The sequence below is a fragment of the Atheta coriaria genome, unplaced genomic scaffold, assembly GCF_025399875.1.
Source record: "Atheta coriaria isolate IRGN ID8LTWV9N9 unplaced genomic scaffold, Caltech_Dcor_3.1 hic_scaffold_5_pilon, whole genome shotgun sequence".
Classification (NCBI taxonomy): Eukaryota; Metazoa; Arthropoda; class Insecta; order Coleoptera; family Staphylinidae; genus Dalotia; species Dalotia coriaria.
This window is the reverse complement of record NW_027045447.1, coordinates 11217480-11233444: the sequence shown is the minus strand read 5'-3', so window position 1 is coordinate 11233444 and position 15965 is coordinate 11217480. Positions and strand designations below refer to the sequence as shown.

Genomic DNA, 15965 nt, shown 5'->3' with positions numbered 1-15965 from the left:
TATATTATACACTTTTTCTTGGTAATCCAGAGTAATCATTCACTTAGTTACAATTATATAAAAGATGGAATCCCCTTTTCTATTAATATAGAGCTTGAAATTGAGTATTGCGCAAAATTTTAGGAATTTTGCGTAAAATCATTAATTTGGATGATTTGGACTATAAACCTGTATGTTAAGATGGAATTCCGTTATAGATAAAGTGACATAATGACTGATAAAACATAAAACTGATTTTTGTAAACACAACTTGCGTTATTCGCAATAAATCCGAATTTATCCCTAAAATAGTCTTCCAGTTACACACATTTTATGCCCCTAAATGTATGCAACTTTAAATACACTTAAAGTCTTAAATAAACGAGTGCAAATCCGTTAACGAAATAAATCAATAAAAATTGCTCCAGACAAAGTTTTTTACGAACGTGAAAGCTGTAAGACAGGTTTAATTTCATTTGCAAGCCCTTGATGCAAGCAGAATCATTTTTTAAGACAGCTTGTCTTGCTTCAAGAGCAACGCAGCCGACAACAACGAATAAAACGTGTAAAAATGTTTCGCCTTGAAAATAATTAAATATATTTTCATTTAAATCAGTGCAGCGGTGAAAATAAAACTGTATACTTGTGTGTGTTTGTTATATTTGCTGTAATTTTCAAGATGCCCCTCTACTGGCACCTGAGACGGCTGAAATCGTACGCATTATCATAAATACATCGACAACCTGAAATCACCGCATTGTACGGACGCTTCGAGTGTCATCATCAATATAATACGCGCTACATTCTAAACAGATAAAATTACTTAAACAAACATCGATGCCACGATTTACAACGCTCTAATAACACCGCAAGATTTCAGTTAGTCACTGCTTCATTTGAAAGTTACAACGAAAAAGTTTTTAATCCAAAAAGCGAATTTTTAAATATAAAGTGATGAATACATTTAATTTTTGCCTGGTTCAACGTTGTGACAATGGATGTGAAGCGGAAAATCGTGTCGTGTGCTGAAAAGCGCGTCGTACGGGAGCAGGAACACTCCTTCAACAAATGGTCCATTGTTGCTCTCATTGAGTTGATGCTGTTGATGCTTTTGTTGCAACTGGACCTACCTGAAAACGCGCGCATTTGACGATCGCTTTTCATCGCGTAATCGAACATTTAAAACCGTACATAATTTGGAACAAGGAGTGCGAAAAAATTCAAATCAGTATTAAATCAACGGATTGCTTCGAATACTCGTGTGATTTTGTTTAATTAAACTGTTGTTATATAACTTTTCTTATTGTGCTTGGTGAAAATTAAAGTGGAAGTGAGAATTAAAGCTAAATTGCCTTAAAAGTCTGATTTGTAAGTATAGAAACTTTAAATATGAAATAAAATAAAATAAAACCGTTTTTTTTTTGTTTATTTTGCAGAATTATATAAAAAATATATAAAAAACTGTAATCATGGAGCCGTTAATGTCCTTTAGGAAGTGGTTCGTGCTTTTGTGTCTAGAAATAAGTTATCTTCTGTTGGGCGCTGGATTCTTCTATCAGATCGAGTCCTTAGAAGAGACAAATCGTTTGGAAGTGGAAAGAGAGGAAAGGAGAGAAATTGAAGGTTGGTTTACGAGAATAGTCGTTATTATTTTATTTATTAGGGAATAAATAACTAGCAGTAAGTTTAGAAATGTGTACTAATAAACTACGAGTAGCTCAAACAATGTATGTGTAGTAAAAGTTGATTTACAACGACATTTCATACGGTTTTAGTAACAAACATGAAAACATCGACGACAAAACTGTTATGATTACGAGTATCAATTGCAAAAAATGTAGGTGTATACTAATAACAGAAATACTTTTTAAATTTATAAATGGAAACGTAAATTAAGAAGTTTACCTATATTTAAATTAATTTATACTAGAAAAATACTAATTTTTCTTTTATTATCTACTTCAACTAAGATTTCTACGAATATTTAACATAAAAACACAAAAAACGTTTTAAAAAATTATATTGTTCTGTTTTCTTAAACTTTTTACTCTGTTTTGCAGTTGTAAATAACCTGAGAGGTTTAAAAAACATTTATGACCTCTGCTTGTTTCTAACCGAGTTCAAATTCAATAACAATTATGAACAATTACATTGGCTTAATGAAATAAAACATTCAATTACAGAATTGATAAAACTCTAAACTTAATCATTTGTCCCAGTATTCTGCAAGTGCCAGAGAGTGAAAGTCTATCACCAGGTGAATCCACATCTCTAAAAACATGAGTTTTTCATATTATTAACTTTGAAATGTTGATATCACTTGCCTAGACAATCAAAACAAACCTTGCCCCATTACAATTAACGTGTCTATAGTATAATGTATGTACGCACTCCACATGGATTAAAAACTCCAAAATTTCGTTACCTGGTAACATGATATTCATTAGAAATATTATCAGGCGATTTATTTATATAGCATTTTATTTTTTTCATTTTTCTTATGAGTAATTCAAAAGTAGTCCTTTTGTGAGGTTAAAATTTTAAGGTTAGATCAATGTCAAAGGTAACATTTATTAACAAACTAGCTGTTGCCCGCGACTTCGTTCCGGCAGTGTTTAATAAAAATGTAATTCGTTTTTACTCTCTTGTTCTAGACATACTCGTAGTAAGAGTCATCTCTATCAATAAGATTAGCAATTTTAATTTAAAGAAATTAATTATATAACGGTTTGTCAATAATGCACTTCAGCGCGCCATCTCGAATTCAACTATTTAACTATAACTATGATTGAATCTCAATGTCAAATTTTATTCTATAGAAAAGAGCTGTTTTGAGGATTTTCCTGGCAATTATTCGAATTTTTCTCACCTTTTAAACCTTCCCTAGACCTCCACGAATAAATCAAGACCAAGACAAGCTAAATCCGTTCAGCCGTTCTCGAGTTTTAGCGAGACTAACGAACAGCAATTCATTTTTATATACCTATATAGATTTTTATATAAACAAATGTAAAACATAAAAATATTATGTTTATGTTGGTTACCATAGCAATACACTTAGTTAATTTAATATTATCTCGAATTATGCTCCATTTTAACCTTTTTTTTTTTCAAGTATTCAGTTTTTCAGCATAAAGACAAAACACAACATGAATATTAACATTCAATTTCCTTCATTTGCATTAAAACAAGGCTATGTAATACAAGTTAATATAAATAATAATATCTACATAAACACAAAGTCAGGAACAAGACATGAATTAAATTATCATATGCACTGGCGTGCCATGAATCAACAAATTGTTTAAAAGTAGTATAAAATTACTGATAGGAGAAACCTTTATTGACCTTTAATGTAAAATATAAAATAAATTTATCAAACAACTACTTACGTCTAAAAAAATAAAACAAATTAATAAATTTCTACGTAATGGGAAGTTTCACACGATAATTCAGTAAGTGCATAAAAAATATTAACCTTTGCATGATTCAATACGCGCAATTTGCAATTGTTACAAATTTTGCACTTAGGAATGATCACGTTTTTGTTTTCAAGTTTTATACGAGTATCGGTGATTCCGCATCCAATTATTATCGCCAACGTTGTCAATTGGTAATTAATTGATAACTGCACGTATGTCAAACTCAAGTTTCACGTTTTGTTGCCAGCATTCCAGCTAATCTTATTGTAATCGTAATTTTCCGCCATTTGTTTACACTTGAACGTTATATTACAAAATATATAGAAATCACTACAAAAAATTTACAATTTACAATGCAATTATCGTAATTTGATTTCAATTATCAGTGATTTATCAGTGTAAATGTGAATTTGTTACGGGAAATTTGATAAAACACTTGAATATTAATCCGATTAGTTTATTGAAAGTTTAATCAATCAATGGGTTTTAAAAATGTCAAAAATGTTGATCATTATGTTTTTATCTTAATCCGGTGCTTTATTTATTTATTTATTTACTTTACGAAATGCGTTTTATTTTAATTATTGTTTTATTTGATGTTGTTTATTTTCTTTTATAGAGTTATTAATTTATCACTATCACCCTACGGAAAATGCCACGCAGGAAGAAATATTTCAGAAATTAACTGAATATTGTGGGAAACCCATGCATGCCAGGATGTCCCAGGATATTCCACCCCTTAGATGGGATTTTTATCATTCGTTGTTTTTTGTTATTACTGTCGTCAGTACCATTGGTAGGTTTTATTTAAAAATTTTGTATTTTTTTGTTTTTTTTTGTATTTTTTATTTTTTATCAAAATTTTGCATCTTATCGAAGCAACGTTGCAGTTATTATTGAAAATTTGATGATAATAACTAAATGACTAATCTAGAAAAATTTTAAAAGTCATAAGATGTTTTTAATCACATTGTGAAATAATTTTCTTTAAATTTAATAAAATTTTACTGCTTTTATTAATTTTTATCAATTTTTTATTAGGTTACGGCAATTTAGCACCAACAACAATGAAAGGCCGAATTGTGATGATCTTTTACGGACTTTTTGGCATCCCACTGAATGGTATCGTCATGGTAACTCTTGGTGGAATGTTCGGAAGAAGGGTAAATACAAAATTTGCTAATAATTTACTAAAAATTCAAATATTTCAATACAAAAGTTCAATAAATGAAAGAAAAACATACAAATTTTAATAATAAACATTAATTTTTCATTGGTAATATTTTTTAAACAATTATTTAACAAATAATTTAATTGTTTATAAAAATTATTAGTCAAGAGTATCAGGATTGTTGAATCACGTGTAAATTTTTACGAAAACACAACGCTGAGATGAGATCGCTGTGAGTTTGCAATTTCTATGAATCAACGACAATTATTATTTACGCCGCCAATTATTATTATTGCGTGATACGCGCTAAAAGACCAAATGACGTCTGTTGCGACGCCACAAGGCAACCGAATTACGCCTGAAAATTCACACCTTCAGTACTTTTAAATAAACACAGAAAAGCAATGCTAGTAGACACGTTGCTAATTAAAAACATGAAGATGTAATAAATTGCAAAAAAGCTGATCAGACATCTTTAGTTTTTAAGATATAATAAAATTAACTGGGAAATGATAATTAAATTAACATTATTTTGATTTAAGTTTAAATATTGGTTAATATCTTTGATAATTAAATAGATTGTTGATTATAATTTAATGTTTCAGATACAAAAGTATTATTCAAATTGGAAAAGTGACAAAATCCATAACATAACCGCAAATCTCGGCCTCCTAGGGCAAATAGTACTTTATCTACTACCTGGATTTCTTTTACTTATTTTTCTGCCTTCTGTCGCCATTATGATATTCGAAGGATGGGATTATGATGTGGCGGTTTACTACGCGTTTGTTACATTAACAACAATAGGATTTGGTGATTACGTTGCAGGTAAATCTTGTTACTACAATGTAGGCAACCAAATACACAATTTACTATTTTGTTATTTTTTTGAATTTAAGGCGTGCAAGATAATAAATTTGGTGATCTTCTCTTCACAACCTATAAAATCTTCCTCCTTGTCTGGATTATCATTGGTTTGGGTTATGTGGTGATGGTACTTGGTTTCATAACTCGAGGAATGCGCAGTAAAAAGGTCCAAGAAATGGAACAACTTCTAGTCAACAACATACGTCAAACTCCGCTGAAATTCAAAGCTCTCAAATCAATGGTCTACGAGATTTTGCAGTAAACAAAACTGTTATGAACAAATATTATCTAGGATATATTAGGAGATAGTGTATTTATTCCGTGTTGTTTTCTATTGTTTTATTGATTTTTAGTAATATTACTAATATTTAGTAGATTTGATATAAATTTAATTTACAAACATGTCAATTGTTAATTTATCAACAGATAATGTAAGTAGAACCAAGGTTGATGAGTTGATAGAGACAAAAAGGGAAAACTTGTAGTTTCCAAATAAAGAAATTGAGAGGTTTTAACTAAAATTCATCTTATTTATTTAGTTTTTATTATTTTATTTTCATTTTTGACATTTTTCACCCACTGATGAATGTTTGGTAGTCTATCACATTTGAAATAAATAAAAAAGTGTAATAAACTAAAGTTCCAAGTGGTTTGTTTACTTATCGCTATCTATGATGATAATTTGATCACATTCCTGTAATTATAGAGTTAATTGCTCTTTATGTGCTGTTACAGTCATATTGCCACACTCATATGCCCAAAAGAAGAGAAACAAATCGTTTTATTAAGGTTAGAGTTTTACTTTGTTCAACAAGTTTAATAATAAACGTATAAATCGTAAGTTATGCATTATTTTATCAATTAATATATTGTTTGAATAAATATACGCGGAGTAAATAAATCTAGGTCATTTTGCCTTCCAAACATTTACATTAAATGTTAAATCAAATAACTTTGGACAGGTCACTGAACTGCACTGATAATTAAGTAAATAAAATAGTATATTAATTTCAGAGCCGTAAAAAGGCATGTACTGGGCAGTACTGTGAATGAAATAAACCAGTAATGACAATGGATGAACAATTAATCCAGTTTATCAACTGTCGTATCCTCAGAGATCACATTCTGGTGAAGGATGACTTGTGGGTACGCAATGGTAAAATTGTGAATCCTGAACAGGTGTTTTTTGATGAAAGGAGAAGCTCTGATGTTCAGATTGATTGTCATGGATGTATCATTGCTCCTGGGTTTATAGAAGCTCAAATAAATGGTAAGATATAGTATAATATTGCTGATTTAAATAAATTAAGTTTTATTAAAGGTGCATTTGGTATTGACTTCTCAAATCTTGGTGAGAATTACGAGCAAGAAATCTTAACAATCTCCAAAGGATTATTGCAACATGGTGTCACTTCTTATTGTCCAACAATGGTTACTTCACCAGTGGAGGTCTACCACAAGATAATAAAGAATATCCAAAGACACCCAGGAGGTAAACATGGAGCTACTGTCTTAGGATTGCACCTGGAAGGACCTTTTATTAATGTAGAGAAGAAAGGAGCACATCCACCTCATTGTATAAAAGAATTAAGTAATGTAAGTGTTTTAATCAGAAACTTTTTTCCTTTTTTTAACAAATTAGTAAATTCCTAGGGATTTAAAACATTAATGGACACTTACGGATCAATCGACAACGTGTCACTTATTACTTTAGCGCCAGAACTGCCAAACGCCTTAGAAGTTATCAAAGAACTCACGGCAAGAGGAATTGTCACATCAGTTGGTAAGTTATAAACAAAAGAATTAAGAATTGCTTAAAAATGTTACTCTAGGGCATTCCATGTCTAATTTACTTGAGGGTGAAGCTGCAGTCAAGGAAGGTGCATCGTTGATAACGCATTTATTTAATGCTATGCTTCCTGTAAGTTGTGGTCAAGTAAAACTTATTAAATGCAACAAAATATGAATGTAAACAATGTATTTAGTTTCACCATCGTGATCCAGGCTTAGTAGGCCTTCTGCAATCACATAACATTCCAGCAGGTAGAACAATATACTTTGGAATTATCCCAGACGGGATTCATACGCATCCAGCAGCGTTAAGGATAGCTTACAAAGCTCATCCTGAAGGTTGATTGATAAACTGTTTAATTAATACTTTAATAATCATTAAATAATATTTTAAGGACTAGTAATAGTCACAGATGCAATATCCGCGATGGGATTGCAAGAAGGCACTCATAATATTGGTCAGTTCCTGATTGATATAAAAAATGGACGTGCGTGCATTGCTGGGACGGAGACTTTGTGCGGGAGCATCGCCACCATGAACGAATGCGTTCAAAAGTTTCACAGAGAAACTGGTAATTTAAATGTTAATAGATATTTATGGATGTACTATAAATTTTTTTTAGCTTGTACCAAAGAATTTGCTCTTGAAGCAGCTTCTCTTCACCCGGCGAAAGCTTTAGGTATTTCCGACCGCAAGGGATGCTTGGATTTTGGCTGCGATGCAGATTTGGTGTTTGTAGACGATGAATTGAACTTAATATCAACGTGGATTGCGGGCGAATGTGTTTACAAGGTTTAAGTTTTAGAAATTAAGTAATATGCGCTTACTAACTATTGAAATTAGTCTGAATCTTATAGCTTTTTATACATATACACAATTTTATATCTTTCATAAGTTTTACATGATTGCTAAACATACAATATATAAATATACATATACATATTAAAGGAGATATGTATATAATGGCCCCTGCATAAAGTAATTACAAGAATTGTGTATAATTCTTATAATGATGAAGAAACTGAAATTGAATCTTCAATTATTTTTCATAAACATGAGGCATTATTGTAGCTAGGCTACCAACATGATTGGTATGCAACCACAAAATCTTGTTATCTGTCATCTAGCACCCAAACATCTGAGTTCTGCCATCGAATGTAATCGTCGCAATGGCAGCGGTAATCTGCACTGGGGCCCAACTTTTAAGTAAGTGATACCTTTATAATTTGTATACCGTTATGCAAGCTACCCCTCACAAAATGGGTCGAAGCTAAGTGCCAAATTTCCTTTCGAAATATTTAAAACAAGTTACATAACTTAACCTCATATCTCTTTTAACAGAGCAACAAACTGGAATTGTCTCCATTGCATACGTTCGTGTAAATAACTACAGCAGCGAGAAGAAGGCGTTCAATCTCAGCTCCTTGAAGCGTGGTACTGGTGGCCGGTCGAGTTTCAACGGCGTCGTTGCGACTGTTTTTGGAGCTACTGGCTTCCTAGGTCGCTATGTGTGTAATAAACTTGGCAAGATTGGCTCTCAGGTAAGGTATAAACACAAAACAATACAGAAAATAGGGGTAACATAGCTGGAGACAACAATTACTGGCCTATAAAATATTTGTGTGCATATAAATAAGGTATTAATGTTCTTTTTAATCAATTTTCATTGCTTCTGTTGAAAATCAACACAATTTTGAATGAATTTCATGATGTTTTCAGTTAATCATCCCTTATAGAGGTGACAATTACGAGCCACTCCGCTTGCGTCTATGCGGCGATCTTGGCCAAGTCCTCTTCACTCCCTTCTATTTAAAAGATCAAGCATCAATTGACAAAGCCGTCAAGTATTCCAACGTTGTAATCAACTTAGTCGGTCGCGATTGGGAGACCGCAAACTTCAAATTCAATGATGTTCATTGCGTTGGTGCTCAGGCCTTAGCCAGAGCAGCAAAAAAGCTGGCGTTGAGCGGTTCATTCATGTCTCATGTCTCAACGCTGATGAACATCCAGCTAGCTATCTACTCAAAGGAGGGTCTAACTTTTATAAAAGCAAGGCATGCGGCGAGCAAGCCGTGCTTTCCGAATTCCCCGAAGCCACAATCATTCGTCCTTCGGATATCTACGGCCAGGAAGATAGATTTCTGCGGTATTACGCGCACGCATGGAGGAGGCAAGTACAATGGATGCCATTGTACAAGAAAGGTGAAAGCACCATTAAACAACCCGTGTTTGTCAGCGATGTAGCAGCTGGAATCGTCGCTGCATTAAAAGACCCAGACACTGCCGGGAAAATCTATCAAGCTGTAGGCCCAACCAGGTATTACCTATCCGATTTGGTAGATTGGTTCTATAAAGTAATGAAAAAGGATGAAGAATGGGGTTATTGGAGGTATGATATGAAATGGGACCCATTCTTCCAAATGAAGGTGTCTATGACGAAAATGATAAGTCCATCGCATCCGATGGCGAATTTACATTGGGAGAGGTTGGAAAGAGAGTGTGGAACTGATGTGGTCGAACGCAACTTGCCCACATTAGAGGATTTGGGCGTGAATTTAACGCGAATGGAAGATCAAGTCCCATGGGAGTTACGGCCGTATAATTACGGCTTGTATTATGCGCAGGCGGCTGAGGAGCCGTTTGCTCAGCCTCCACCACCTAGGCCAGCGAATTAAAAACAAAGGAACATATTTAAAAAATAAAACCAATTGAAAACCTGTGTAATCTTAGAGAAATTATTTGTTAATGTATATATTACTGATTTACTGGTCGACAAATAGAATCCACGAAGTTTAAACCGAGGAAAATATTCTAATTTTAGAATTTGAGCACAATATATGATAGATTCCAGTATAATCAAGTGAAAAGCAGTCAAAAATGAGTTTAAACTTAAAAATTAAGTTGACTTATGAAACTTGAAGCAAATATTATTTATTTTGCACAAAATTGAAGATAGAAATAAAATATTGCCGACTTTTTTAATTAAAAGTATAAAATAAATTAGAAAAGGCAATTTACCATACCAATTGGTCTCTAAGCTGTACTTCTGACATTATCTCTCATGTTGGACCAATCTGGAACTCTCTCTTCTTTCAAATACTGATCTCTGGTCAAAGCTTTCGAAGCAAACAACTCTGTACAGCTGTAAATTGCACCTGGAAACAAATTCAAACATACAACACTTAAATTCATCACCTAATAATGAAACTTGGTGCTTACCACCCAACCAAGCTGTATAATTGTCCTTGCAAGGTGGATTGTGGAACTTGAAAACAAAATTCTCAGTTTTTAGATGTTTGTACTTGGGAAGTTCAAGTTGTTTGTGGAGCTCTGCCTTCAAACGCGCCTTGAATCCAGGCGTCATGATAGTCCCCCCAGTAAGTAAAATATTGCCGGCAAGTTTGAGCCGCAAATCAACATTCACTTTCAACAGGGCGTCTAGAATCATCGTGGTGAGGCAACGGCCATCGACATCTTCATTGTAGAGCACTTCAAATGCAGTTTCACGAAGTTTACCGCTGACTTTCAACATTTTGTTGCCTCCTAATGGGTAGGTAACTTCCGGACACGGTGTAATTGTAGGTTTTGCAGATGAAAAGTTTTCTGCGCGGTCGATTTTGGTCACGAAACAGCATCTATCTAAATAAAATGCAAATTTAAACACAAAATTATTGAAAAAATCAAATTTTAAACAAGCAATTCATATATACATGCAAAATTTAACCAACAAATGGATTTTAAAGAATAATTTACCTTTAATATCTTCTAAAACATCTTCATTCAAGTTTTGCACACCCAAATTGTCACTGGACAGCAACTCCATTATTTTCTTCTGAACATGCTGAGAACCAATTGGCAGGGCTTCCCATGCATGCAGCACTGGATAACCATGACAAATTGGCACAGCTACAGCCTCAGAATATCCAACATCAAGAACCAATGCAGTGTCCACTTCCAATGGTGCTAAACTCACAAGATGTGAGGGTAGATACCAAATTGCAGATACTTCATAATGACTGAATAAAACCTTAGCTAATGTTGATCTGAATAATGTAGGACATAAAATTGACTCCACCAATACAATTGGTTTATCTTTAGGTGATATTAATGCATATTTGAAGTAAATTAACTGGATAAATTCGACGAGCATATCATACAGATCATTCTGGTCCTTGTAATCGGAAAGCTTCCTCATTTTGTTGGTGGTTTTGCATCGTATTTCGGATTTTATTATGAATCTTGGTGCAAATTCTCCACTGAATCCCAACCTGCGAGAAATGTTTTTAACTAAATAGTAAATTGTCTTGTTATAGATTTTACCTGGTGTAAGCTGTGCCTATTTCTAGGACAATATGGAGTTTTATCAGAGATTCACTTTCGTAAATAGGCATTTTAACAAGTTATATTAATCAATTTAAGAAAACTGTGTTTGTTAATATAAGTAAAGGCAGAGAAACAGATGTTCAAACGTCAAGGTTGTTCAAGTGGTTCTACATTAGCACACATAGATGTCGCTAGATGTACCGTTTTATTTTATTATTTCAGGTAAAGAGAGCCTTTATCATTTGCTTGTTTACTATGGTCGAGTTATCTATCTATCCGAGTTATAAAAAACCAAACAATAACATTACCAACTATAATATACAATACCAGTAAAAATATTGAAATATTGAGTTTAAATTAATTTCCGCTTGCAAAATATTATTAATATTATTGCAAAATTAATTAAGCTTAATTAATGTCGGTTAATTTTAGTAATAATATAGGAAATAGCCGAAGTAATTAACAAAATTGCTCACATTACTTGTGTTTTTAACAAAATTAATAAGCTAATAAATTAATCACCAGCGTTTGACCATAATTACATTAATATTTTAATATGCGAATAAATTGCAATTGTATAATTTCCCTTTCCTTGCATTTTCATTATATTCTTGGAAAGTGAATTTCTGATTTATTCCATTCAATAGAATAATTTAATTTAACACGTTTGTGACTCCAATTGTGGTTCTTCATTAAATACATTAAAACAAATACAAAATAATGAAACAAATAGTTATTTATCGAATAGAAAATATTCCAGAGGTAAGATTACGATATTTAAACGAAAATTAGTTAATAAGTATTAATTTTATTTTAGGATGATGAAATGGAAGCCACTCATGTAACAACCAAACTATTTGTTGCGTTAATGTTTGTTTCAATATCGAAATTTTTAATTACGCAGTTCTTTTATGATGAAGCGATGTTTGCTCTACATTATTTGATAAATTCATAACATGAATTTATAGCATAAAAGTATTAAACTATTTGGTTTGGTAAATGAACAATAATTAATTGATTTGTTTTTAAATTAACAAAAACATAAAATGAAAGAAAAAAACTTGATTTTCCATTTTGCGCTTAATAAATATCTCACAGGTAACTTTATTAACATCAAAATTAACAGAATTATATCCTTTATTTTTTATTATGTTTGATATTAATATTTTTTCATTGAAAATGCGATTAAATGTAAATAAATTCGTGAAAATTTAATTTTCTTCTTAAAACGCTGCGATATTTGCGACAAATATTACATTATGCACTTGATTAAATCGTACATTCACAAATTTCTCATTGGTAATTCAGTGACTTTTGCTCCTCGCCTGAATTTATATTCCATTTCCAGCGCGTCAACGTGCAATTTGATTCACTAAATTCACATCCTGCGCCTGTGCGCGCGTTGCCGCGTTTATTTACTTTTTAATGCGTCGCGCGCGCCGAATGAAAATTGAAAGTAATTACTTGCCATTTATTCGAACGACGCCGTCTCCACGAATAAACTTCACCTAATTAAACAGATTTTTCCATTAATATGCAAATTTTAATGCCGGATCGTTATATTTGTAAGGCGCGCGATATTCGCCGTGGAATGCCTTTTTATAATTGAACTTTTTTACAGGCGTGTGGAGTCGGCAAACTACGACTAGGAGTGTTCACGGTGAGTGCCAGAACTATGCCCGGGGGCTGCAAGCTCCCGCCGCTCAGGCGCGATATAAATTTCGCTAGAATATAGTATATAAGCGTGGTTATAAATATCATGGGAGCGCAGGACTCTCGGGTTATTAAAGAAGTTTTCACGGAATTGAGCGAAAAAACCACAGAATCCCAGCAAACACATATTATATCCTCTGACTATAGACAACCAACAAAACAAAACACAAGACAATCACATTGACATCAATATTAAACAAGTAGAACCACGAATTGTGGTTAGGTATACTCGTATCTTACATTTATATGTTTTTCGATGTTTTGATTTCTTCGTAGGAGACTTTGCAAACAGAAAAAAGTTTACCACTTCAGTGTACAATCTATATTAATTAATTTTCAGAGGTATTTGCTTTCAGGGAAGAAAACACATACTGTGTGTTCAGAATGTGGGAGATTGTAAATTATAAATGTCGTGATGTGATGTTTAGTATTTAGCCGCTCACCTGCTTGGTTCGCACCAAGTGCGTCAGAGTGTTTTTGCGAAAGTTGCGCAAATTTCGCGAATTAAAGCCCAACAAAAACATATTTTGTGTTACTTTAGGTGCTTCGCGTAAATTAACATTATGTCGGCGTGTGTTCCGGGTTATATAAAAACTTTATTTTAATAAATTTAACTAAAAATTATCAGATTAACAACTATTTATATTTTAATTAGTTTTTGTATAATAATTATTACATTATTACATTTATTTAGTTGAAAAAAATTTAATTTTAAAATTTTGAACATAAAATCTTCAAATATTTTGACCTCGATGTTTCAAAATGAAAATTTAACATACAAAAGTATATTACGTGTACTAACCCTTGATATAAATGCAAATAACGTGCGAAACGTGGGCAACTTACGTATTCCCAGTAGAAATCTCGCCCAACACCCAGTCGATACAATTTAATTAAGCACACGCACTAATTATACACATGTGCGGCGTAAAAAGTCTCGCAGCATTCTTTTTACGCATTGAATCCCCGGGACGTACCTTAATTAAACGCGGATAATTAGGCTACGCTGCTAAATTTCGCTTTATACGTTTTTAGAATTAATCCTAACAATAGCATTAAATGTAGGATGTCAGAAAGTAAACACCCTAGAAATAAAATCAACAAAAAGCATCAATAATGTAATTAACACTTTAAAAAACTTTTTATTATAAAATTGGTTGTATACGTTAACAAAAAAAGCTTAGTTTTGTATTGTTTTATGAGACAGATTGCGTAAAAATATAAGTTTTTCAACGCCGGCACAAGAACTAAAACTTTAATTAGTTTTCATGAAGAGACAAAGGCAAAACTTTAAAATAGTTTCGCTCGGCGAATCGTTGCTCCTTGCCTAAAAGTTCTTCGCATTTTTTTCTTCTGTGCTTTAAGTTTTCGCCGTCTGCCATGGCTGGAAAACTTATAAAGTAAGACAAATATGTTCCAACTGCTGCAATCTTATATTGTTGTTTGAAATACTTTCGCGGAAGTAAAAAAATCCGCTATGTTTGCACACATACTTCAGATTTGTGGTTATGCTACTAATTATAGGCAACCAAATATACTTTGAGTATAAAGTAATTTTTGTCATCAAGCACAGGTGTAATTTTTTGTTTTCCAATTTTGGCGGGTTGAATTTTTATGTGCAATTTCCCGTAATGTAATGGATATGATGGAATCGTTACGTGCACACGAAAACAAAACGAGCAAGCATCCGGCGGAATAATTTAGCATGAAAAGTGCATCTTCCCGGTTCCGGATCAGTTTTCTCGATAAATACAAAGCATTGAATCCGGAGAAAATGCACCCATAATGCTAAATGTCGAATATTTTATTCATTCAAATTGCCAATGGAATTAAAGCGCTTCTACTGTTTACAAAATAAACCAAAGCAAAAAACACGATGATGAAACAAATCACAAACGACAAGGTTTTCAATTAACATTCAGCATATTATTAAATTTCATTATTTATAAAAATCAATCCAATTGCCTGTAAATTAGTAGCCAACGTATTTTTACGGTGAAAACTCAGTTAGTTGCAATAAACTGCACGTATACATATGTTTAATTACATTTTACGAATTGTTTTTCCATTTGCATGCGGTTCGTGGAGATTCGATTAAATTTCGAAAAATATTAACGCTGACGCACATCACCTCCTCGTTTAGTGGATGTACACTCGCACTATGAAAATCCAATCAATATACACTGTGATCTGATGTGGAAATTGTAAATAATCGAGTGGGAGTGTAAAAAATGAGTGATTTTCGATTGGCATATGGTGTGTGTTGGTTCGTGATGCATGCGTGATTGCAAAGCGAACGCAGCGACACAAACATCCATAATCAAATCGGACGCAATCATCTAAAAATTGAAATATTTCATATAATCCCCAAACTATAGCAATACGAATTTTTCTCACCTTTTAAACCTTCCTTAGACCTCCACGAATAATTCAAGACCAAGATAAGATAAATCCGTTCAGCCGTTCTCGAGTTTTAGCGAGACTAACGAACAGCAATTAATTTTTATATATATATATATAGATACATTGATTGCATGTTTAAACTTGTTTTGTGATTGTTTATATAAAGTTCCCTAAATAAATTAACAGATGTCTCCATCTGTACGAAATCTGAAAATAAAATTCCCACATTTATTTAGTTTTGTGGTTTTACTCGAAGATATAACTTCCAAATATAACTTCTGTTGTGATTTTTTTA

At 32.6% G+C, this 15965-nt stretch overlaps 4 protein-coding genes across 4 annotated transcripts; 3 read left to right on the top strand and 1 right to left on the bottom strand.

Annotated features, from left to right (window-relative positions):
* Positions 1-473: 473 nt before the first annotated feature.
* On the top strand, positions 474-5701 carry Ork1 (open rectifier K[+] channel 1). The gene is made up of 6 exons (XM_065302793.1): positions 474-1347; positions 1416-1602; positions 4021-4197; positions 4443-4564; positions 5178-5400; positions 5472-5701. The coding sequence occupies exons 2-6, from the start codon at positions 1449-1451 to the stop codon at positions 5699-5701; spliced, it is 906 nt and encodes a 301-aa protein (XP_065158865.1). The 5' UTR covers positions 474-1347; positions 1416-1448.
* Positions 5702-6022: 321 nt separating this feature from the next.
* Positions 6023-8178, top strand: LOC135791725 (N-acetylglucosamine-6-phosphate deacetylase). The gene is made up of 8 exons (XM_065302228.1): positions 6023-6276; positions 6454-6709; positions 6761-7035; positions 7093-7222; positions 7272-7360; positions 7425-7569; positions 7626-7802; positions 7854-8178. Exons 2-8 carry the CDS (start codon positions 6505-6507, stop codon positions 8027-8029), a joined length of 1197 nt encoding a protein of 398 aa, XP_065158300.1. The 5' UTR covers positions 6023-6276; positions 6454-6504; the 3' UTR covers positions 8030-8178.
* A 98-nt stretch (positions 8179-8276) lies between these two features.
* ND-39 (NADH:ubiquinone oxidoreductase subunit 39) lies at positions 8277-10038 on the top strand. Its single transcript, XM_065302229.1, is given in 4 exon segments — positions 8277-8437; positions 8573-8772; positions 8951-9182; positions 9185-10038. Coding segments are annotated over 4 exon segments (1191 nt in total). The 5' UTR covers positions 8277-8400; the 3' UTR covers positions 9907-10038.
* Positions 10039-10146: 108 nt separating this feature from the next.
* Positions 10147-11731, bottom strand: Arp10 (Actin-related protein 10). Its single transcript, XM_065302230.1, has 4 exons — positions 11552-11731; positions 10985-11499; positions 10451-10870; positions 10147-10386 (listed from the first exon to the last, which is right to left on the bottom strand). Exons 1-4 carry the CDS (start codon positions 11620-11622, stop codon positions 10265-10267), a joined length of 1128 nt encoding a protein of 375 aa, XP_065158302.1. The 5' UTR covers positions 11623-11731; the 3' UTR covers positions 10147-10264.
* Positions 11732-15965: the final 4234 nt, after the last annotated feature.

Coding starts and splice junctions, on each gene's coding strand:
- Arp10 (XM_065302230.1), bottom strand. CDS start 11,622: ATGCCTATTTACGAAAGTGAATCTCTGATAAAACTCCATATTGTCCTA. Junction 11,500..11,551: donor ATAGGCACAGCTTACACCAG/GTAAAATCTATA, acceptor CATTTCTCGCAG/GTTGGGATTCAGTGGAGAAT. Junction 10,871..10,984: donor TGTTTTAGAAGATATTAAAG/GTAAATTATTCT, acceptor CATTTTATTTAG/ATAGATGCTGTTTCGTGACC.
- LOC135791725 (XM_065302228.1), top strand. CDS start 6,505: ATGACAATGGATGAACAATTAATCCAGTTTATCAACTGTCGTATCCTC. Junction 6,710..6,760: donor TATAGAAGCTCAAATAAATG/GTAAGATATAGT, acceptor GTTTTATTAAAG/GTGCATTTGGTATTGACTTC. Junction 7,570..7,625: donor TTACAAAGCTCATCCTGAAG/GTTGATTGATAA, acceptor TAATATTTTAAG/GACTAGTAATAGTCACAGAT.
- Ork1 (XM_065302793.1), top strand. CDS start 1,449: ATGGAGCCGTTAATGTCCTTTAGGAAGTGGTTCGTGCTTTTGTGTCTA. Junction 4,565..5,177: donor GTGGAATGTTCGGAAGAAGG/GTAAATACAAAA, acceptor TTAATGTTTCAG/ATACAAAAGTATTATTCAAA. Junction 5,401..5,471: donor ATTTGGTGATTACGTTGCAG/GTAAATCTTGTT, acceptor TTTGAATTTAAG/GCGTGCAAGATAATAAATTT.